At 38.0% G+C, this 24013-nt stretch overlaps 1 protein-coding gene across 1 annotated transcript in view; it reads right to left on the reverse strand.

Annotated features, from left to right (window-relative positions):
• The window catches only part of WDPCP (WD repeat containing planar cell polarity effector), a 151030-nt gene that overhangs the window by 29773 nt on the left and 97244 nt on the right, over positions 1 to 24013 (reverse strand). The window contains 2 exon segments of the mRNA XM_065631513.1: positions 4921 to 5023; positions 10753 to 10816. Of these exon segments, the coding sequence (XP_065487585.1) occupies positions 4921 to 5023; positions 10753 to 10816 (167 nt within the window).

Raw genomic sequence — 24013 nt, forward strand, 5'->3', positions numbered from 1 at the left:
TGAAAGAAAGAAAAAGGTGTATATGCCAAAGAAGAGTAGAAAATGAAGGCTTTGTCATCAGCATCAGAGGGGGTACATGAGGGTAAGAAGTCTAATGCTTGGTAGATGAAAGGAGTCAGGATCAGAAGAGGAACACATGTTATCAACTAGGCTAATACAGGCCCAGAGGAGGTTACAAAAACAAGGGGACAATTCTAAACACAGTCTTGAAATGCAAGCAGGGTCACCAGGACTGTCAAGAATAGGCAATATTTTGAATAAATTATTAATACGAGTAATTTGGAAGTAGTAGACTGGATGCAAGACCAGACTGATATCTCAGGCACACTGTATGGAAGACAAAACACTGTAGCATGTGCCATTATTAATTATCACAAAGAACATGTTAGTCATTCAATATAAAATATTTTCACAGAACTAAGAAGAAATGAATAAATTCTCCGCTTAGGATTAAAACTGGTGACATTACTTGCTAGTAAGATGAAACATTTAGGGCCTCTACATTTTGACTATCATTTTATGAACAGTGTGGGAAATTAGACCTCTGTCTCTGTGAGAACTGATAAGATTTCCTGTCTCACTTGCAAACATCATGGAATATTTCAAGAAGTGTTTTACATTTCTATTTTAAGTGGAAAAACCTCAAGCGCTTTCATGAGATACTACTGAACCACCAAAATGTTAGTCAGTCCCATCTAGCACTTCAGAACAATGCCATTATCTCAACATCAGTGTTTTTATTAAGATATCTCTGTTGGAAGTGTTGCCTACACATTAGCATTACTAATATTGTGAATTTAATTCTAAGTAGAAATACCAGGTTTCCCAATTTGCCTTTGAACTACGCAGCAGTTATCTGTCTTGTCACGACATGAATCCCTTTTGGGTGAAAGCTATTGGTTTGAAGGTTAAAATCATCTTGCTAGGCCCTAATGTAATTTGTTGGAAGTTGGCCTTGGGAAACTTTCTGACACTGACTACATATGCTCTTCATTGGATATTCATTGAGCAATGATGTCTGAAAGGCTGAGTTCTTCACCTCTGTGATCATTATTAGTTATGGCATTTCTTAACAGGCTGTGCTATGTCAGTTCTTTGCAACTCAAGTTTTACATTAGCAACCTACCGTTTACAGCACTGAACAGATGCACTTTTCTACCACGGACAATATTGTACCTGGTTACTTGTGTTGCAAGAGTGTGTATGTGAGGCTACACCCATAAACAAAATTCATTAGTAAATCTACAGATGTTGTCAATATTGAAGAAAGTCCTCTCTGTTTTCATCAAGTGAAATGAGGTGCACAGAATATATTTTAGGCAAGGCTAAATAAGAACTCCCTGACCTTGTTACAGAACCTGTAGATCTACTACAGAAGTAATTCAACAGGAAATCTTTGGCAGACGAAACCACAGTACCTATGGCCACTGATCTGCTGATCAAATGGGAGTGGGGAAAAAAGAGACAGCTAATGCGGCCTCTGAGATGTATGGTACCATTACTTTAATCTTCTCATGCCTCAAGATGCATTTTCACAGGCTGTCAAACAAAAAATCTTATGAGAGTAATTTTCTTTAGAAGATTTTAATCAGTTGAACAAAATATCTGGTTCTGCCAAAACCATAGCAGGGAACAGCAGCAAGCTCACTTGACACTTCATCTTGCTTAGCAATATTCTCACCAAACTAGTATGCTCTGAACGTCTACTGGTGTTTTTACCACACGCACTCAGACGTTCTTAGCTTCGATGGTGGCTTCTTCAAAACAGTGCATAACAAACCACAGTCATGTGAGGAACTGGGAAGGGCTAAAATTCAGAAAATTTTAAAATAATAAATCTATTTCTAGTTTTATCTTGGCACAAATCTTGGTCTAATGTATTTGAGGAACCTACCAATGATTATAGAACTCTGGATGACATCTATAAATTTAAGCTGAAATTATATCATCATTCCACATTATTTGTAGGAGCTTGAAATTCTTCCAAAAGTCTGAGTTTGAAATATATTATGTTTGAAGTGAGCCCTGTACACAGAAATATCTTGACAAATTAAATATATCTGGGGCAAGGTGGAGCACTCTCAAGGGCTTGGGAATCAACCAGGAGCACTGACTCATGTTATTTTCAAGTAGTGTTGAGCTGAGTTTTGGGGATGGGCTAGCTCAGAAAATATGATCAGATGTTGATATACGATAACAGTTCCCATTTGTACTATTTAGGACCAAATATACTGTAATAAATATATAAAATATGCTGGAGAGAGAAAGAGGCCAGATATTATTTACTGAGGTGTTCAGTATGACTTGGGAGCAATAGCACTGATTGCATCTTGTTGCCTCCGTTTGCTTAGCTTGCTGCCTTCTTGTAGAAGCCTGAAGTGAGTGCTCCAGAAGTTTGGAGTTTGATCAGGGACGTGTGACCACTGGTGACCTGAGTGGCTGAAAGCCCCAGACAGCAGGGATGAGATGAAGAGGGTTGGGCTTTGGAGATGGTTAGGGAACAGAGACCTGGTTAAAACTGCATTTTAAAGCTTCTGGTTTTGGCATCAGTTTTTCTCCCCCTCTCAAAATGTTAGATAAATATAGTAATTTACATATAAAGCACTTGTTATCTTTTGTTCTCACTGGGTCCACAAAGTGCATGTCTCATGACAACTTTTTCACTAGCATCACTTTACGAAATAAAAACATCATCAAGAAAAGGTGTTGGAATAAAGTATAATAAAACAATACCTGTGGCTATGATGTCACATGCTTAAGGTGAGATCAAATCTGCAGTGAAAGGAACTCATGGGAGATTCCAGTTTATTTTCATATAAAATGAACTGGATGCAAATTCATTACTGTTTACAGACTGAATCTCAGTGACAGTTTGTCCCATGGGCATTGAAAAGTATTTCAAATCATTCTGATAGTTAATTATTCAGCAAATGAGAACACTTTAAATACTTTATAATATAAAGTGACTTTAATAATTTATGCTTATGAGGCATTACAGGGGTAACTGTAGGACTGCTCTGAAGGAGGGGAAGACTGTGTGCCTGCACACTTATAGCTGAACTGTAGTAACACGTGTTACATCTGATATGCAAATAATACATTTGTGATCACCTCAGGTTTGTTCCCTATCACTCTCTTTGTGTATGTGTCTATAATACTATATAAGGCTCTCAGTAAACATAAAAATAGCCTAAATTCAGAAATCTAGTAATAGTGATAGTTTGCAAGGAATTAAATGAAGACACAGGCTAAGTCTTAAATTTTCTGGACTGTGAGATAATAGATACTGATCAGAGATAAGTCTTAAGGCATCTTAGTTATATTAGGTGCAGAGGACAACTACCTAAGAAGGAAGGGAGAGAGAGGAGAGCAGAGAAGAGGAGAGGAGAGGAGAGGAGAGGAGAGGAGAGGAGAGGAGAGGAGAGGAGAGGAGAGGAGAGGAGAGGAGAGGAGAGGAGAGAAGAGAAGAGAAGAGAAGAGAAGAGAAGAGAAGAGAAGAGAAGAGAAGAGAAGAGAAGAGAAGAGAAGAGAAGAGAAGAGAAGAGAAGAGAAGAGAAGAGAAGAGAAGAGAAGAGAAGAGAAGAGAAGAGAAGAGAAGAGAAGAGGAGAAAGAAGAAAGCAGAAAGCAAGGGAGATGTAACTGCACACTTTAAAGATTTCACAGTAACAGATGACCAAAACAAACATCATTTTTGGCAATTCTAGTAGTGAAAGGACTTTTTCCCAAAGGCCCAGCTGTTGTGCAAAAAATGCTCAAAGTGACTTAATCTTGAAAATTAAAGACCCTGAAGAAAAGAGTTCAGGACACGTACTGCTTGATTTCTACTCCACTGTAGAGGGAATGAGGTGATAGCATATTGCATAGCCTTGAAAATCATGGATTTATGCAATATGCAGAAAAAACCCACAGAAATGCACATACCACCTGTCTGCATTTCTATATATTTGAATGACATTTGCTTGTATGCTCTGGGTAACCACAGAGATGTTCAGTTTTAAAAGAATCCTACGTTACCCAAGATCTCAAAGGTTTTGTGAGTCCTTCTGAATCTTAAGGATATTCTACTTCTCGGCATGGGACAAGGACAAAAGCTCTGTGACTTCCTCTCATATTCAAAGATGCAGTAGAATAAACAAAATAGCACTGTTCATATTATCTACAAACATTTTGTGTTCTTTTTTTCCCCTTTGTCTACTTTCTCTCTATTGGAGGTCAGCTACCTAGACTGAGACCCCTTCTGTTTGGTTTGTGCTATGGGCCTGAAATCAGAACAGTCTACATAGTTGCATACATCTCTTCATGACAATTCAGAGGAAAGTGAAATGAGTTATGAGTTCCTTGCCTGAGAAGTCATCTGTCTTTGGGCTATTCATCTAACCCTGAAATTTTTGCATTGATGTTCATTATGGAACTGCAAGAAACCCACTGCAGCCATAGCTGTTATTTTAGAGCCAGGATATGAAACTGGGTTCACATCAGTAAATGTTTCATCTGAATGCTGCCAAGGCATTCATTATGTGACTCCAGTTATTGGCACAGTGTGCACGAGCAAATATTCAGAAGTGAATGAAATAGCCATACTTGGCCTTTAACGCTGGTATGAACAAAGATTATCTGATTCAGTACCTTACCTCTTGCACTCAGTTCAGTTTCTATGGCCTCAGCTTTTCTATATAGCCATAGCATAAAGCTTTTTGTCTTTGGAGCTATTGCATTGACACAATCCTCATGTGGGTACTGAAAGGCAAAGCTGTTATTTTTCTAAGCCTCCCTCTTTAGTTATGAATAAAAATACTGTCTTGTTTTCAAAGAAAACAATGCAACCAAAACAATAAATCCCCTACAAATGTAACATGGTGTTGTACAGGACAAGTATTGATTAAAACAAAAAGGGCTTTTTAAACACCATTAATTCTTACCAATTCTAGTAGTTATTGATTCCGCATCAATGTCATTAGCCTTTTTCTTTGCCACTTCAGCTAGTGCCAATTCACCCTTATCTAGTGCAAGGTAATGGATGTCCTTTGGAAATAAAAGAGAGAGAAAAAAAAGATTAATCTAAAGTGAATCTCATAGGAGTAACAAAAGCGATTTTGAAAGAAAGTAGTTCTTTTGTTATTTAGATCACAAACAGAGATGGAACTGATGAACCTATCATTACATTTTAATTCTCTCACAATGCAATTTTATTATCTTATGCCATTGAATACAGCAATGAATAAAACACTGACCAATCACGTACTGACAAAAGTGAAGCTATTTACTCAGTGTATGGAAGAAACCAACCTGTCTGTTTTTAAGGTAACTTCTGTTGGTGCAACATGAGTTAAAAGGGTTGCTAGGAGGTGGCTCTGTGTAAACCAGATCTGAAGTACTGGAACTCCTCTGGTTGACAGCCCCTATTTGAAGCATGTTATGGATTCCACCCAGTACATGAATTTTGGGATAAAGCTCTTTTGAGACTGATTTTTGTTTGGAGCTTGTCTTGTTCCACTTGCTGTTCTTTGAGTCAGGTGCTGGTGGTCCTCCTTGCGCTGACATTGGTGGTAATAAGAGCAACAATGGTTGCTCAATGGTTTTAACACCCACACAGGTGACTTGACTCCTGAGTTATGACTGGAACGCAAGGGGCTTTCCAAAAAATCTTGTTGTGTTGCATGAATAGTTGCCCATACTCTGGATCTAGTCCTTAAGCTAGAGTTGAAAATAAGAGGGCTGAATTGCAAGGCTTACTTACAATTACTGTGTGGTAACTTTGGAGATGAAAACCACCTGTACTATATACAGCACAATCTGTGGGAGAATATATTCCTGCTGACAAATTACAGGCTCACTGCCCTTGATTTTGGCCCTTGAAGTGAAGTTTCGTCGTTGACCATTAATAGGGAGACAGTTAATCCCCTTCTCGTGTGGCCTCATGGCCACAGACTGCTCTGTGCATGAACTGAGACAGATGAAAGGATGGAAAATTCAGAACGGTTGGCGAAATTTTTTGGTATCCAAAGATTTAAGTTATTCCTGGCCATTGTTCTGCACTCTATCTGTATGCAGGGATTTAAAGGGAAAAGAAGTGTTTGCTGGAAATATTGGCCTCTGCATACCATAAAAGCAACTATATTCTCAATAATGCAGAAGATTTCTGGTGAAACTGTCCTCAGTGTGAATTTACTGTCACTTTCATCAATCTGACCGAAACTTCTGCAAGAAAAAGTGCACTTACTCTAGAAAGAGAAGCTGGATGAAAAAAGTGAGAGTAACAGTGTTAAGACAGGAGAAAAAGATGCTGCTTTTATTATCCGCTTATTTATTTGGGGGAATAAAAAAAGTAAAACGAAAGTAAGAAGCAGACTGAGAATACTAGGGAAACTGAATCTGATTACGCAGGAGAGCCTGCTACTGACTTGCAGAATCCCAATAGTCTGGAGGAGTCGACAATACTTTCTAATTAGAAATACAGGTGTGACTTAAAAAATGTGCAAGTGTCTTGGGGCAAAGAAAGGAGTTACGAACTTGTTGCGAACTCTGTACTTCCTCTCTTTGTAGGTCTGACATGGTTGTCAGGAGAAAAGGGCCTGAGTAGCAAGGTATGATTTCTATGAAGATTAAACAGTAGATATTGTCAGCTTATTTACAATAGAAAACCTAAGGGCTCTGGAACAAGTCTGAGCTTACAAAGATTTGAATGTATAGGCGGATTGTGTTCACTAGGTGTGAACATTCTGACTATGCTTAATTACTATATTTTTGTAGTTTAAACTAAGGGAAGTATTCTGTATTTCAGTGTGATTTTAAGTAATAAATTTGGGGAGGGGATGGAAACAACTACAGAAAATGACGAAGTTCTTTCAGTTAAGAAGTTGTTCATGCTGTGTGTATCAAAACATCTGTTACTTTCAGATCTTGGTTTTGCCCATGTTCTCTGTTTTGAGTGAAGAATTGTAGAGATGATACATACTCATCGCTAACTAACAGAGGCTTTGTATGAAATAACGATATAGCAATCAGCTGGTAAGCTTTCTTCATGGTTCCTCCAGTTGCTGCCATAATGATTTTTTTCAGAACAGTGGCTCATGTCTCTGTCTCTAAACAACCTTTAGAAAGAAAAGATTACAAATATAAATACTGCTAATGAGACAACTTCAGATCAAATTTAGGTGTTCCTCATTCCAATAAGCCAGGAAAAATGTATTTTTCTAAAAATTTATAAATCTCTGAGTAGAATAAAACTAGAAAAATGAAAAAGAAGAAATACTTGATTACGGGGTGCCTTAAACAATGACAGAAAAAAAGTTAAATTAGCTGAACATTAATTACAGATTTTTTTTTCCACACAATTATCTAATAATTTATCAGTTCAAAGATCACATCCCTCTCAAAAACAATGGTGACAATAAAAAAAATTTCCAGCTGCTTATCAGGAGTTTGCTGAAAGGGCTATATTTTATCATTTAACAGTTTGATTAGTTTCTGGACTACTTCCTTTTTACCCTCATCTTTGTGACTCACAGAGCTGGCCCTGGGTGAGCAGAAGTCATTTGAAACACTGATGTGCATTTGTCTACAGGATATTTCTGGGCAACATTCCAACATTTCTTCGAAACACACACTTTCCTCATCAGTGTATCACCCAAGATCTGACAGTTTTATTAAAGTGTCTTTTCCTTGCATTTTTTGCTACCTTTGGTACGGGGGATGGCCTTTTGAATTTTCAGCAGCTGAGAGCTAGAGCAAACTACAAAAGGATTTCAAGCTAACAACCCTGCTATTGCTTGATCTTTTCTGTCACAGATTGGATCAGTCACTGTCCCATAAATGTAGCTGTTGTTCATGATATTATGTCCTTTTCAGTTTTATTTTTTTATTGAACTTTGTAGGAGATGATAATAATTGACGGACTTAGATGTGACGTGAGGGTAAAGCTTATGGGGAGACACAGAAGTGTCTATGTGTCTTGTTATGGCATCATCCTAGTGACGCTATAGCTATAGGACTAACTTTTAAGCCACCCCCCCCTTTATTTTCTTTTTCATTTCTATGAAAGAAATTAGCCCTTAGGTAGCGTTCTCTCAAACCTCTTTGCAGTCTCAAAACAAATAACAGGAATGATGCACTGTCCCATTTAGTGAAAAAGATGCTCATGATAAATTCTCCAAGACACAGGACACTTAGAAATCTCAGAAGATGGTATTCAACACTTGGATCCTCCCCAGCCTCTGTTAGACCTGCCTCTATCTTTTTTTTTTTTTTTTCTTCTATGTTGCCCTTTAATAAATAGCTTTTTTAATTTCTCATTTTGCTTATGTTTTCAGGTATCTTTCTTTAGTCTACCATTTCTTCTTGAAATCCCATTAAATTAACTGGGAATACAGTGGCTTGACTCCTAGAGCCATCTGAGGTTTCATAAACAGATTTGGTTGGGCTGTAAAAAACCAGTACAAATAATTGACCTATATATTAGTTATTCATACTGCACATAATTATAGATGCTTTAAATATAGGTAAAGTCAAGTTGGATCTTTTTAATTGCATTTTGACCTATAGAAACAATATATACATATTATTTGATGTTGTGCAGAAGTAAAGGACGCAAAAACCTTGTTTAGCAAAAGTATTGTTATACTAGCACCTAGAAGGACTATAAGCTTTCAGGGAACAAGTTATCTAATTTTTACACAGTATTTAGTGCAATGAAGCCCAATTCCCTAGAGATTACTGCAGCACAAATAAATACTTTTTATGAGCTATGCACCTTTATACTTCTTGAGTCCTGTACTTAGTAGTCTTGCAGCAGTGTCATTGTTAGCTTATTGTAAAGTTTGTTCATTAGTACCTCACTTAGGTGATGAATTAACAAAAGAACATTTCCCCAGAGGAGGCAGAGAGTTAACAGAGGATTTGAAGAGGCAGGCATGTGTGCTGCTTGCATAATTTAGGGGAAACTATGAGGAAACTCAAAGGTAATGCAAGCAGAACAAGGACAATATAGAACTGGTTTTGATCTCACAGTAATGTAAGTCAGGAGGAACTATGTGGAAATATATATTTATGTTTAAGAGCATTAGTAAGACGGGAAATGGAGAGTAGGTGTTGAGAGAGAAAACGGAAAACAAAGAAGAGTAGGAAAGGATGGAGCTAATTTCTCTGTGAACATTGAAACTCCTCTTGAAGGAAGCTGGAGAACCTTTTTGTTGAGAAAAGGACATGTGGGGCCAGGTACTGACAGTCCTTCCCTCTTGTTAGCAGCTTTGCACCCATCCCTTGACCCAACATTAGTGTTCCCCACCCTGGGACAGAGGTGTTCCCTCAGTCCTGCTGCCAACGGAGGGAAGAAAAAAAGATCAATGCTCTCAGCCATATGAGAGAGGGTCCTTGAAATGACAGGCCAAATGCTAGGTCATTTGTTCTGCCAGAATGGCTGAAATTACTCAGGGAGAATTTATTACCTGTATGGTGGGAGAACCTTCAACAAAAAGTTGTAACCCACTGCTGACATGTGACAGTCTGAATCTTACATGTGGCTGAGGCACTGCTTAGCTCAATCAGGTGTACAACTTGTATTGAAGAAATTACATTCAATAAAAAGAGAAAAGGAAAAAGACGAGATAAAAAGAGGAAAAATCAAGGAGAGTAAACATAAAGCATATAATAAATTTCCTAAAAGTCTGACATTTCGATCTTGTTCTTTTGATGCATACTTAGAAAAGTTTATCATAGTATTCACATCTTTCTAATTAGATGGAACAAGCCAGATGATTAGAGCCGTGAAAAAAACATCAAAAGGTTCACACAACTTTTTATATAATTAGAAGGGAATTTTCATAACCCATAAAAGCAGGATTTAATTGTGTAATTTAACATACAATTTAAATATCAAGATCAAACTAGCAGGGCAAGTGACTTAATGGGATAAATTATATTAACATCTAGTGTCAAAGCTTAATTTAAACAACAGAATGTCTTCATTATGCAAAAGAGTCAAGCAGATGAATTTTTCAAAGGGCCTTTTTTTTTCAACAAGCCCCTTTCCTATTGTTTCATTGAAAACAATGAAATCAGCTGTGGAGCAGCAACATGCTGAGAGACTAGGAAAGCACGATTGGCTTTGTCTATCTGACCTCACTGTGACATTGTGGAGCAAGATCTTATAAAACAAGAGCCTCCTGCAGAGCTCACACAGAGGACCTTTTAAGAGCTGGTTAATTTTACTTTTGTAGCTAATTAAATGGGAGGGAGCACAGAGTGCATGAAATGTAAAAACCCTTGGGTTGATGCTACTGAGTTTTGTTGTTCTAAAAGTACCTGTAGAAGCGTTCATAATTTGTCGCTTTTCACAAAACCCTAAGAGACAAAATAAGGGCATTCAGGATTCCCAGGATATGGCCAGCTCTTGTGTCCAGGACTCAGCAGTTGTATTTCTTTAAGGAACGGATTAGAAAGATATAAGCTCATTAGAGTGAAAGATGACATTGTCCCAGATCAGGACAGATGAAGAAGGGGAAAGTTCAAAAACATATACATTAATTCCTAGAAAATAAAGAATAGCCTTTAGGCCATGCTAGGGAAAATGTCAATGACTCTAAAGATACTCAATTCCTAGTGGCGAGTTTTGTGATGGCGAAGGTCGATCCAGGTAGAATAGTTCTGTCTTCAGTCTATGCCTAAGACTGCAAATGACACGGATCCCTTTTAATGTGCACAAAAGCTGACAACTAACATACTGACAACAGGCTCTGTCTCCAGAAGTGACTCACCATGAACAGGTCCCGAGCACCTATGTCAACAGCTAGCAGAAATGCTTTTTCAAATCTCTGATACCTGCAAGAAAGAGGAAACAAGTCACTTGCCGAAGACAATTTAAGAGCTGCATCAAATTTTGTTGTTTGTCCATAATGGGCAGATGAAGTTCTTCAATTCTCATCAAAAGTGATGCCAAAGCTTTACTGGGGAAACTTGATATGCTCATACTCAGATTGCAGAAATATGAGGTAGGACAGTGACTACCCTTAACCTTCATCAGCATTAAAAAACTTCAGCAAGTGTTATGTTCAGTGCTGAGTCCCATCAGATCTAGTTGAATCTGAAGGGAGCTGAAGGTACTGTAGAGCATAACAAATGGATCCTTTGAAAGATTCCAGTCACAACACAAAGAGAGGTTACCTCAATAACATTGGTAGGAACCTCAAAATCCCCTATAGAAATAACTAATCCCAAATCTCAGAGGACTTCCAGAGGTCGTTGTAGAAGCTTGCATTGGGTCTTGTCCTCACAGACGCCCTCAGTGCAGCTCTCGGAGGCATGCTCAAGTCATTAATCCCTGGGGACTGAAAAAGGGGGTGATGCTGCTTTGACCCCTAACTCCCTCAGCCCAGCATTAGCACAGACTGCCAGAACTCCTGAGAGCTTTCTGAAGATCCTGTGGTGAAGAAGGTTGTATCAGTGAGGTAAAACAACTGGAAAAAGGGCAAGATCCATGAGCAAAAATTACCTCTAAATGTACTCTAGAAGGCACTGAGTATCACCTAGAGATGCAGTAGAGTAGGAAGGGAGCAGCGTGGATGTAGAACTTCAGCTTTACCATTAACCCAGGAGGGTTGTATCATGTCGGACTGAGACCACTGCTTTGGCGGGTTGAGGGCTCGCTGAACAATGGGTCCTTCCGCTTGTAATGACAGAGACTGCCACTTTCTTCCTACCCAGAGACCATACACCATCTCCTGGCAATTACAGCAAATACCTACATGGGATGGCTGTGTATATCCTCTTGCTTGCAATCTTTGGGCTATCCACAGAAGCAGGAGGAAACAAGCCACCCATCAGAAACTTCCTGGGAATATATACAACATTGCACAAGCAAACACTGATCACCCTGGCAAATTCTGCCCTGGGCTAATGCCACTCGTACCAGGAATTATCACTATATGACAATTTCTCTGTACTGTGAGAAAGTGATTCTATTTGCACACATTTTCTTCAACTGTGCATTTTAAACTGTTTAAAAATCCGTACAAAACTATATTTGGTGACATGGTTTTTGGATATGCAAAACAACAAAACACCCCAATTTTATTTCAGTTGTGAAGTAAATGATTCTATATAGAATGATTTATATATTTTCCCATTACTGGTAAAGTTTGCTCCTTTTCACCTGTTAACAATTTCAACAATAGATCAGTTGCAGTTGCTTGAAGTTTGGGAAGGAGATGGCTTCTTTACCCCAATGAAGAAAGAGCAGCCTGGTGATTTCTCAGTGTTAGAAATGTGTAGTTTGTGTTTGCCCAATGAGTATCGTCAGACGGCATCAGATGACGCCAGTATTTATACAGTTGTGTACCTTGAGGGTGTCTTAGGAAACAGTGAGCAATGCTGCAGCTCTTCCTCAGGCCAGCGTGAACACGGAGTAAACACGGGAATCCTCCTTCCCCTTGGTGGGCGAAGGAGTCCCGTATGATGTATTAACACCACACTGGGATTCCTGTTTCTGGCCAAAGCCTCAGCGGTTTTCTGCCTCCCTCTGGCCACAGCCTTGTTGCTCTCTTCCCCTGTGCACAGCAGATTGCAAGACAGAGCCAGTAAAGACTTTTCCTCAAGGAATAACACTTGTGACAAGAAGGCATAAGATGTTAGCTTAAGCAGAAAAGGAAATGCACTCTCCGGGTGAAGTTTCTAAGAGCTGGAGTGGGGAGTCCTTTCCTCCTTTAGGGAGGAAATCTAATCTCCCTGCTATGTCTTCCAAGCACTAATTTGCAGCCCTCCTCACAGAACCTGTTTAAGGGAGGGGAAGAGATGAATTAAGGTTAACCTCTTGATCGCTGGGGAACAGGTAGTGCACCATTGTTTTATCATGCACATCTAGGTATCTGAAGCTTTTTGACATGCTTTCTATGGAGGATTTTCAATTAAAATACATTGTGTTGTAATGCTGCTTCTGAAGCTATGCTTTAATTAAGACAAATAAGTACATGTTAAAATATGTGTATCTTGAATAGCTATCACATATATCTTTTTCCGGCACATTTTTCTTTTCAATTATGGTTTAAATATACATTCTTAGTACTTAGAGGGGAAATTTGAAACCTAACAGAAACCATCTATCTGACTAGCTAAAAAGAATGTCTGCATCATGATTTTGTTTTTCCAAAGTTATAACTATACAGACTATTTGAATGACATTTGCTCTAGTCAAGGCAAAAATGCCTGCAATCAAAAACTGTAAAGTAACTTTTTCCTTTGATTGACCTGCAGAATGGAATCACGGCCTTAAAGCTGTCAGTTTTTTGCTGTTTCACAAAGATTTCATTTTTTTTCCTTTAATCAACATACATACATCAGTCTGATTATGGGCCCTGTTCACGAAACTACGAAGTTAGCTCATTATTTTCAGATCTGTACTGAGGGAAAAAAAGGGGGAAAAAAAGACTACCCAAGAAATGCTCTTCACAAACCAAGAAATCTGGAAATAACAGTCAGAGATACTTCATAAATTATTATAAATTGAATTGCTTTAAAATAAGGTGAGGGTTTCAAACAAAGGTGACAAGTTTGCATTACTGAGGCAAACAACATTAAATCAGTAAAGAATGTCTAGGTTTATTTAAACTAGCTTTACAGAAGATACTTGTTATTTTGAGTGTCTTTGACATGAAAGTTGTATTATTTTTCATTCTACAGGAACAATTAGAGAGTCTTGTAGAGCATGAGACTGACCTCAAGCTAATAATGCCTGATTTATAAGCATGTTTTGTCATGCAAAGATCTCTTGCTATTGCTAGCACACTTCACTTACAGTTTATCGGCTCCTCAAACAAACAAAAAAGACCCCAAGCAAAACATCCTCCTCTTTGTTCTTGTGCTACAATTACCAAGTACAATATTTGCTTTCTAAAATGGCATCTACAGGGTACTGGTCTTGAAGAGAGCATCTTCCCCCTCCTCCTCCCACCTTGTTCCTTATTGCTTGCTTCACAATAACTCCAGCAATCAAGACTTATACATCTCTTGAAAAAGAGAGATAAGGAAATCTGCCTGTGAACCATGAAGTTCAGCACTTGTTTGGTCAAAGTGATAGCCAACAGAAATATGACCTTCAAGATTAAAACTCTCAAACTGTGATTAACTATATAGGACAGATAGCAAAACATTTCCCCATGAGCTGTTTAGTACATACGATATTAAGTTCAAATTCCTAGATAATAAAATAATACTCCTATTATATGCACTTATGCAACTTTTCTATGTATCCTACAAAATTTTAAAAAGATGGCTGTTAGTATGTCTGGTTTATGGACAAAGGAACAAAGGGGAAATGTGAGTGACATGACAAGGGTCACAAGGGTCAAAAATGGTCAAGGCAGAGAAGAATACGGACCTGCCTTCCATGGTAGAGTAGCAGACCTGCTGCCTGCTTGTATTTTGAGAATGTGACTTAACAGAAAAGATGCCAGGAAAACATTTTATTTTTAAATAAAGTATTGAAGTGATAAAAACCGTAAGGTTATCTATTACATTCAGAGAGGCTATTCTTTTCACTGCAATAAATAAAAAAGATAATTAAATGCCAAGGGTTTCCTGCATGTTCATAAATAAGGTGATTTAAAATACTGTAGATGAAAACTATGTGCACGGATTGGGGCCTGGGGAGAAGGGAAAAAAAGTCTCTTCAGTTTCATGAGAGGTTCTATGAATTTATCAAAAGCCAGAATTTTGTCCTCTGTATCCACACCACCTAAATTGAATGTGGTCACTTAAAGATAGAGATACATTTTTCATGAAGGTCAACTTGAAAATATTTTTATTATTTATCCATAAAATTAAAACACGTCATAAGAAGTCCAGAATCCAGGAAAAAAAAATCCTGTGAAGGGAGGAAGAAGGGAAGCGAGAGAGAGCTCATGCAAGCAAGAGAGAAATACAGTGCAGAAAAGATGGAAACATTTCTTTAGGGACTAGTTACAACCAACAAGTCTTCTTAGACATGCCCATTGACCATGTAAGCATATTCCTTGTGCTGGGCTGATAAAGGAGGGCTGCAGCAGTTTTTTTCCTTGTCTTCAATAAGGGTAAAAGAGCTGTGGTACAAATAACATCTATAAGGCAATCCTTTTTAATGTAAGAAATTTCAGAATCTTCCTCATCTCACAGTCCAATAAGAGTGATATGCATTCAAAAAGTGAATATTAAATATGCACTGAGCAAACAGAACAGGAAAAAAATGAATATTGAAATAATTTACATGTAATCAAACTGCACTGAAATTAAGTTTTAATTGTTCAGTATTCTGTGATGCCTATGCAGATTTTAAAGTATTCAGAATATCAATCAAGTGTTTACTTACATCAAGCAATTGTATTTAAGCATACAAAACAAATGATGAAAATATGTTCAGTCAGCTACAGCTCCCAAATTTACTGCTTGGTTTACAAGATCCCTTTAATTCAGTTATTTTATTTAATATTTCAATTTAATAACTTATTCTTTCATTCAATTTCTAGGCATCTTTCCCATTTCTTAAACACAATAATAATAATTATTAATAAAAGGAGCTGTTTCCCATAAGTTCTCATATCAGCAATTTTTGGAACAGAAATGGTTTTCATGCTTTTTCTTTCCTAAAAAAATATTGTTAGTATCGGAAATATTTTCCTCTTAAATTAGACAATATTAAAATAAAGAACAACATCTGCAAAATGACTCTGCATCCCATTTCAATGGAATTCTGAGCCAGAATAATTACAGATTATCAGGTTAGAGAATGTAAGAAGTGTGTGGCTAAGTGTTAATTGTTGATTTAAATGGGAAAAGACTGCTTTTCAACCAACTGTTGAACATAACACCACTGATTTAGACATGTAGCTGTATTTCAGAATACAGCTTCAGAGCCCATTTAGAAAACCTTATATATTTCACACAAAAAATACTTTAAAGTAACATTTCAGCAAATTCTGAAGACTTAGATTACTAAGTAACTTTTTACATATAAAATATAGTATTAGTCAAAGACTCGTATCCTGCATTTCATAGCGAATGCTGAAATACTGGCACTTTACTTAAGAGTTCCTGAAGAGGAATAAACACACCAAGATCTTACATTTCATTAAAAAAACCCAAAACACTTTAAACAAAAGTCAACCAAAAACTGGCAACATTTTACTCTAATGAGCTCAGTAGGACACCCTATTTTAAATAAGATAGTTGCAGAGAAAATCAGACCACTGAATGCAGCCCGAAGACCAGGAACTCCCCAAAGAACCCATCTTTCCCTCCCCACACCAGACTGTAAGTTTGTGTTTCAGAATGTCATGATTTGGGAGACTCAGTCTCAAAATTTTTGAATTTAATTCATCATCTCTTACTATCTGTTTGGATAATGAACAGTCTGGAAAACAGACTATCCCTGGTACTACTGATCTTCTTTGGCAAAAGTGAATTATTTGCTGGGTATTAGTTACTTACTACTGTAGCTAGGCTATTTCAACACCAATGTATGTGCAAAGGCATACCAGAAGTTTCACATATCACAACCAGAAATTCAAACCATAACCGCTGTTTTTGAAAGAAAATACTCTGTGAGCAGCAAAGGGTACTGTTGATTAGTTTCCTATGCTTTCTCCTACACAGACCTCAGCACAGTAACTTCACCCGTTCCCTATGTGCCCTCCCGAAATATGCTCCAGACAATATACTGTCCTCCCAGCAGGGCGTACTCAGTTGCCTCCCTACAGTGGTTTGAGCAAGAGGCAACACAGGCTGTATTTGGTGTTAAGCAGTGCATGTCTCAATCGGTAGAACCTATACACCTGCTGAACTTTCACTGTAGCTTTTTGGGGTGGACATAACCCCCTGAATCCTATTGAACTCTATCTTGTAGCTGATTTTCACAAAACTGGCAGGCACTTGCTTATTCCTGAGACTTCTACCCTCTGTAAACTTGGCTGAGATTCATCAACAACTCTTTAAGTTAGCAGGGAATTGATGGAAAATCAATGGATGCATTGACAAGTTATGACCTCTGAGATGCTAGCAGTATTATTTCACCAACCTCATGCTATTATGCTACTATTATTACGGGCTCTTTTGAACAGGATGCACAAACCTCTGAGGGGAGGTCCACAACCTTATTGCCTCCTCCTGTACTGACAAAGAGAAAGTGCTGCACAGCACACCAAAGGCTAATGGAGAAACAGCCACTGGGTCTATATGTATGTGAGTGAAGGGGATAATCTTCTAAATTGTATTTTAGATGCAGAAGCTCTAAAGGTTGTACAGGTATAATCTGTACTTCCCTTCAGGCCCAAATTTAGCAAAGCATTAAGGTATGGGTTTACGACCTATAATTTTCTATGGGCCCTAAATATGGGCATGTTAAATGAAGTGCTGGATTTGGGCCCCAAGTGACTTGTTTAAAAAGAAATCCCTTGTGGAACCTTTCAAGGGTCATACACAAATAGGTCTCAAGTAAAAGTTAGTGAATAACCATAAGAAAATTTGAAATGGGCACAAATATCTCAAGCCACCCAAAATCTCTGTTACTTGAACGATTATATACTGTCAAGTGATGTATCTCTGAACTAAAGGAAGTCCATCTATAACTTTATAGATTGTTGGGTGCAGAACTGAATGCCTTTCACATCAAAGAGTACCCTCTGGTATGAAGCAAGAAAACAAACAAACAAAACAAATTAAAAAAATAGGAGGAAAGAGAAAGCTAATAAGGGGAGCCAGACAGTATGTCTCCCTGGCCAGAGAAAGCCCTTGAGGGATGTAACTGGCTATGAATCTTGAAGATGTTCCCACCTCTGCCCCCCTGCCCCCCTCCCCTCCCCCTCAATCATCTTACCATGTGATTCCTATCTTTTAGGATGATACTCTGCTCTAGGAAACCTAAATGTATTCATGTGTGACATAGTTCAGATGGCTCTATGTTAAACATATATGCTTCTTCTCAGAATAGATTTTCTATGTTCAAAGAAAAGCTGTTGAGGCATTTTTTGAGTCAGATTTTCAAGTGAACCAAGTTAATTTTTGAATGAAGTAGTTCAGGAAGAAGGCATCATTTAAACTTTTAAAACATGTTTAATAAGAAATAGTCTAGATGTATGAAATATTCTAGAAAAAGTAGTAGTTGTAGCTATTAAAAAGGTATGCCATTTATTTATTGACCTTTGCTCAATTAACTATAAAATAGCACTAGTTTAAAACTATAGAGCTGTCTTATGTCTAAAACAAAGAAATATTAGTTAACAGATCCTGATTCTGTGAACATTTATGTCACACATTTCCCATGTGATGTTGGTCAGTCGTGTTTGGCCACTGAAGAGGATGACTGTCGGGTGCAACAGCAACATTCTCCTACTGTACAGCATAATTCTTTAATGTCTGTCAAGTGCTCTGAAATTTTATAGGTGCTATGAATGTCTGGGGAACTGCAATTTATTACTATTATAAATTATTATTATAGAAATTTAAACGATGATGGTTTATTTTTAAACTAGATCCAGTCTTTTCTTGTAATGTGTACTTCCTTTGTATTTCCGACACTCTTGTATTTCCTTTTTTATACTAATTTTCCTTCAAGAGAATATATTTTGTTGCCATAGCAATATTTACCTACCTTGCAATTTTATCATAGTGGCTTTCCTTCAGGTTTCCTTAAGCTGCAACTAACACTCACCCAGCCAAAACAGCCTCCCCCCACTCCCAAACCTCTCCGTTCCCCCAACCCCTTACTACTCAGTAACTTCTCGACAGTCTATCTTTAAATGCAGACACACTCCAACATACTCTTCCAAAGTACTCTGGGCTAAAAGTAGATGTTAATTAAAAATGTTGATAAGAGTCAGTGACACCTGTTGTTTCACATTTATTTTACTCAATCCTGTCTGCTAAATCCTAGCCTTTATTGCATTAATTTGCTTCTGCTTTTCTTCTTTTCCAGCTTTACCCCCCTCACTCTGGTGATCATGTAAACTTAACAGTATGTCTTGAAAGCTGGATTTTATTGAGCGAACATATCAGCATGTCTACACACTGAAGACAGCTCTGTAACAGAGGCCCAGTATCATTGTGATGTTTAAGGATGAGTTGCTGCCTCTATAATAAATCCCTATTGTATATGTGTAATATTTTTGCAATTTCAAACTGCAGCAGATGGAAATTTGGTACTGAAGTTAAGATGAACAGGCCCTTTTCCTCCTCAACTTTCCAGAAGGTATAGGGCCAATTCTCCCTCATGCCTGACATTGTATAAGACGTGGGTCTTTTAGTGCTAATACTTCCCAGAGAAAATATATTAGCTCAATATTTTCTAAAGCTGCTGCTGAAGATAAATATCTAATTACGAAGTCATGGTGCACGGTCAAATTTTGAATCACTTGCTGAGTTACAGGTCCATTACAGTATATTCACTTTATCTATCTAGGTTTGTCGATAGTCAGTATTATTTCTTTATAATAAAATAATGCAGTGGTAATACCCATAAGATTCCCATACATAAGAACTCCATTACAGCAAATACAGCCACAAGAGCCAGACAAGAAATGCTCTATAACTTTCATAGTATGAATTTTGGTACATTTTCAAGGGAGCAAATGAAAAACTAATGAGTATTTTAGGCTTCTTCAGTACAGCATCATGAATAAGAACATAAAACATAAGAATGACCATTCGCTCAGACCAAAGGTACATCTAACCTAATACACTGCCAATGGCTGGGCCCCCAGAAAAGAATATAAGAACAGGGCAAGCATATGGTGATGCTTCCTTAAGTAGTCTCCTGATCTCCAACAATTTGTGGTTCAGGGACTTCCTGAGCCAGAGGTGGTTTCTATGTTGGTATTTCTCAGTGTGTTTCTCTTCCCTGAACCTTGCCTTTCAACTCATACACAATTTTATCATCTTGTGGTAAGAGGCTTCATATTGTAATTACGTGTTATGTGAAGAATCACTATATTTTGAAACTGCCATGTGCTAGCTTTACTTGATGACCCCTAGTTTTTGTATTAGAAGTGAGCAGTGACTTACGGTGCTCTTTCTCCCTAATACAAAACTACACACAAAATTCAGGTGAACTGAAGTTCACAGTTTTGTTTTCTATTGCTTTTCTAAGAATTCCTGGCATTCAATTTGCTTTCTTTACTTGTGCTGGGTGCTGAGCTGACTATTTTATAAGTGTAGAGTTATAAGGCCAAATTCTTCTTCCAGAATAATGGTCAGCTCAGACTCCATCATTTTGCACATGAAGTTATGAGTCACCCCTGCCATGTGCTTCAGTTTGAATTTATTTACCTTTAACATTATCTTCAATTTTGACACTATGTCACTGATTTCTGTGAAGTGCTTTTGCTGCTCTTCACAGTGGGCCCTATCTTCACTAGTCTTAATAATTTAGTATCATTAGCAAATCCTGGCACCTCACTGTTTGCTCCTTTGCTAGGCTACTTATGAGTACAGATCTGCTATACTTATAATTTCCATTGGTGACCTCCATTGACAACTGACCATTTATTCTTACTCTGTTTCTTACCTTGTAACAAACTATTTATCTTAGAAAGAGAAGCTTCCCTCTTATTCTGGGGCAGCTTAGTTTCTTTAAGACATTTTGATGGGCAGCCTTCCAAAAAGGTCTTCAATGGTCAAACTTTCATCAGTAGCAGCTGGAAATCTGTTACCAACATGATTGCTGACTTGACTTGCCTTTACAGAAATCCTGCTGACTTTCCTCCAATACAATGTATTTGTCTGTATGTTTGCAATTTTTTTAATATAGTTTCTACTAATTTCACTGGTAGGGAGGTTGAACTTACAGGGCTATAGGTCTTCAATGTCTCTGCAGACTGTGTTTTGAAAACCGACATCATATTTCCCATGTTCCTGTCCTCAGGTGCTAAGGTCATTGTAAATAAGAAGTTATACACCAGAGTGTCTATTTCAGCTATTTTATACTTCACTACCTTTATAAATCCCAGGTTAATTTTATTTAGTGTTGGTCATATATTACTGTTTATCTATCTACAATATAGCCTCTTTTATTGATACTTCAACAGTTACCAGTTCAAGTAAGAAACATCCCCATCCTCTCCTATCCTGGCCAACTGGTCAAAAGTGGATTTTTAAAGACATCTGCATGCCTATCTGCTTTTCGTGTCTTTCTATAAACCTTTCTTCATATATTTTTGCTAGTCTTTGTGCCTCTCTCTTTCTGTTACAGAAACTACATCTGAGCATCTAAGATCTTTCTGTTAACTGGCCAGTAATAATGTGATGCATGAGCTAGACATTTACAGTGCAAATCATTCCATTTATCTTCAAACAGCTCATCTTTACATGGCTAATTTAAGCTAATCAGGTAGGCTCCCTTTATAGTTAATTGATAGGGATAGGTACTGATGTTTGATTCTCCATGCTTATCTCAGACATCTCCCTTCAATGGGATTACTCATCCTTTGGGTGCTCAAGTCTTTATATTAACTACAGAGGAAGCTCAGATGAGTGTGTAGGACATTTACATTCTACATTATTAAGTCAGGAGGAGCGAGATGCACTCCTAAGACACTACATCCACTTATTGGACAATTGACTATTGCTGACTTTTGTTCTAAATTTCACTTATGGTATCCTTCCCTTAGCAGGCTCTTTGGTTCTGAAGAACCATAAAAGGGAGCTCTGCATTTGAAGACAGGAAGCTTAGGGCTGCCTTACTGTTCAGTTAGCTCTTCCTGGAGGGTACTGGATAGAAGTGGAAGAAAAGTCAGAAAAAACCAAAACTCTTTAGGGAGGAAAACAAACAAATTTTTTTTGCACACATGACAAACGAATTAGAGATTGCCAAACCATGTTCTGTTCTGACATGCTGAGCTTAAGACAGAATTATTGTCAGATGGTTCATACACAGAAAAGTGAAGTGTAATGGTGGGGCTCAGGAAGACTCTTAAGATGAATGGAGAAGTAGTATCTCGGTAAAGCGATGAGACATGAATCAATCTGGAAAGACTGCAAGAAAAAAAAAAGAAATCTTAAATTCAGGTTCTTGGTCAGGACCTCAAGAAGGGATGTTTGAGTGTCACTCCAGAAGGAGATACCATTAGTGACTAGGTAGAGTTGATGGGGAAGGAGTAACTGACGACCTGCAAAAGAAAGCTGAGGCTGACTTACTACAGCTGCTCAAGGGCAGAGATCTGTTGTTAATAACTTATTGAGTTTTTGTCCAAGAATATGGTATATTTGCATTGTATCTACAGTCAAGGGATGCCCGAAGCCCCTCAGATTTCAGGGCAATTGCACAACTGGTACAGCAGGAAAAAGTCACCTTATGAGGGCAGATTATCAGTTACACAACAGAACAAAACAATGGTCTCTACGTGGGCTCAGTTTCTAAAAGTAGCAATACCAAGGTCAGATTAACCACCATAAGGGAATAGCCTTGGCACAAGGAATGTTAGTCCAGCACTGCTATTCTGTGTTCCTTTTCTGTTGTGCAGTCCCATGTGTGTGGACATAGCAGAGAACTGGAGGACTTACTGCACTCTGGGCCACCAAACAGCCATCTGTTGGTGGCTGTGGGAAATGGCCCCAAATTAGGAGAGCTCTGGGACTGCTCTAAGTGTGCGGGAGGGGCCATTTTTCCCACGCTCTGAGCAATGTCTCCCATTAGGTTCAGCAGAAAATCTCACCCAAATCTCTGACAGAGATTTCTTGTGGTTTATCTTTATGGGATTTTATTCTCAAGCAATTATGTCAGGTCATTTGTTCCCCACTTCCCCTGATATTTTGCTCAATATTTCTTACATTGTAATCACCACTAGAGAATTAAATCCTGGTGCATTCCTGTGGCATCAAAGCATCCGACTGAAATTGAAAACTGTTGTGGAGCTGGATTAAGAAAAAAGTCATCAGCAACATAGGACTGAAGCAGCGACATTCTAAACTTTTCCTGAGATATTTAACCTCTTTAACTGTAAAAATAATCTAGTTCCATTAAATAGATGCCTTTATTTCTTGCTTCTAAAACAGGTCAAGAAGCATGACCAGGGGAATCTTTTCATGTGCAGTTCCATCACAGCAATTTAAATTCTCATTTATCAGTGTCGAGGTAACATGAAAACCTTTCGTTTTGATCGTTTTCACAAGATGACAAAAAAATGACTCTTCAAAGTCCTCTCCAGAAGGTGCTACTTTAGTCAGAATGATGCTACTGAACTTACTCCTATAGAGATGAATTCTGTTCATGTGGCCACTACAGAGAACCTGACTGACATCAGTGGTCATTTTATCTGAAGGCATAATTTAATGCCTAATAGGTTACCTTATGAATATAAAAGACATTCTTAGTCCTGAACCATGTCATCATTAATGTTTATACATATTTTGTGACACACTATGTATCAATCTAATTATAGATTCTACTTTTAGGGTGCTCTTAAAAAGGATCATAAAAGCTCTTTGCTCACTCTTGTCCCTCAGTTCCATACAGTTGGCAGCAGATGGGATTGGGAACGAGTCCTATGGTGCTGAGGCATTTTCTCACCTTTGATTTAGAATCCTATTTAGGATGGAATACTCACAGTGAATATCTACTTTGCAGATTGCAGTGTAGTGATACAGGAACCTGCTTACCAAGGGGTAGTTAGTACTGCATAAGTGATGTACCTGCAGGGCAAAAGAGCTTTATTTCAGCTTTTCAAAGGTTGTCTTGGACTTAAGTGATAACTGACTGTGTCAAGGCATAATGTCAGGTAGTATAGCAGTACACTTCACAACTCTTGAACAGTGAAGTGATTCATAAAAATCAGTTCTGGCTGGAAATAGACCTCCCCTGATGCCAGTGATCACCTGCTTTCTTATCTCCTTCATGAGTGTTTATTTACAAAGGAGCTCTATCAAGTTCTGTGCGTAAAGTCATACCACTTTATGAATGTTCTGCCCACCATGTAGGTAAATTCTTCTTTGCATTTAACCAGTCGCATCTTACACTGAAGGCTGGGAAGAGTACACAACACTTCTGAAAAGATTTGCGCAGTA

The sequence above is a fragment of the Caloenas nicobarica genome, chromosome 3, assembly GCF_036013445.1.
Source record: "Caloenas nicobarica isolate bCalNic1 chromosome 3, bCalNic1.hap1, whole genome shotgun sequence".
Lineage (NCBI taxonomy): Eukaryota > Metazoa > Chordata > Aves > Columbiformes > Columbidae > Caloenas > Caloenas nicobarica.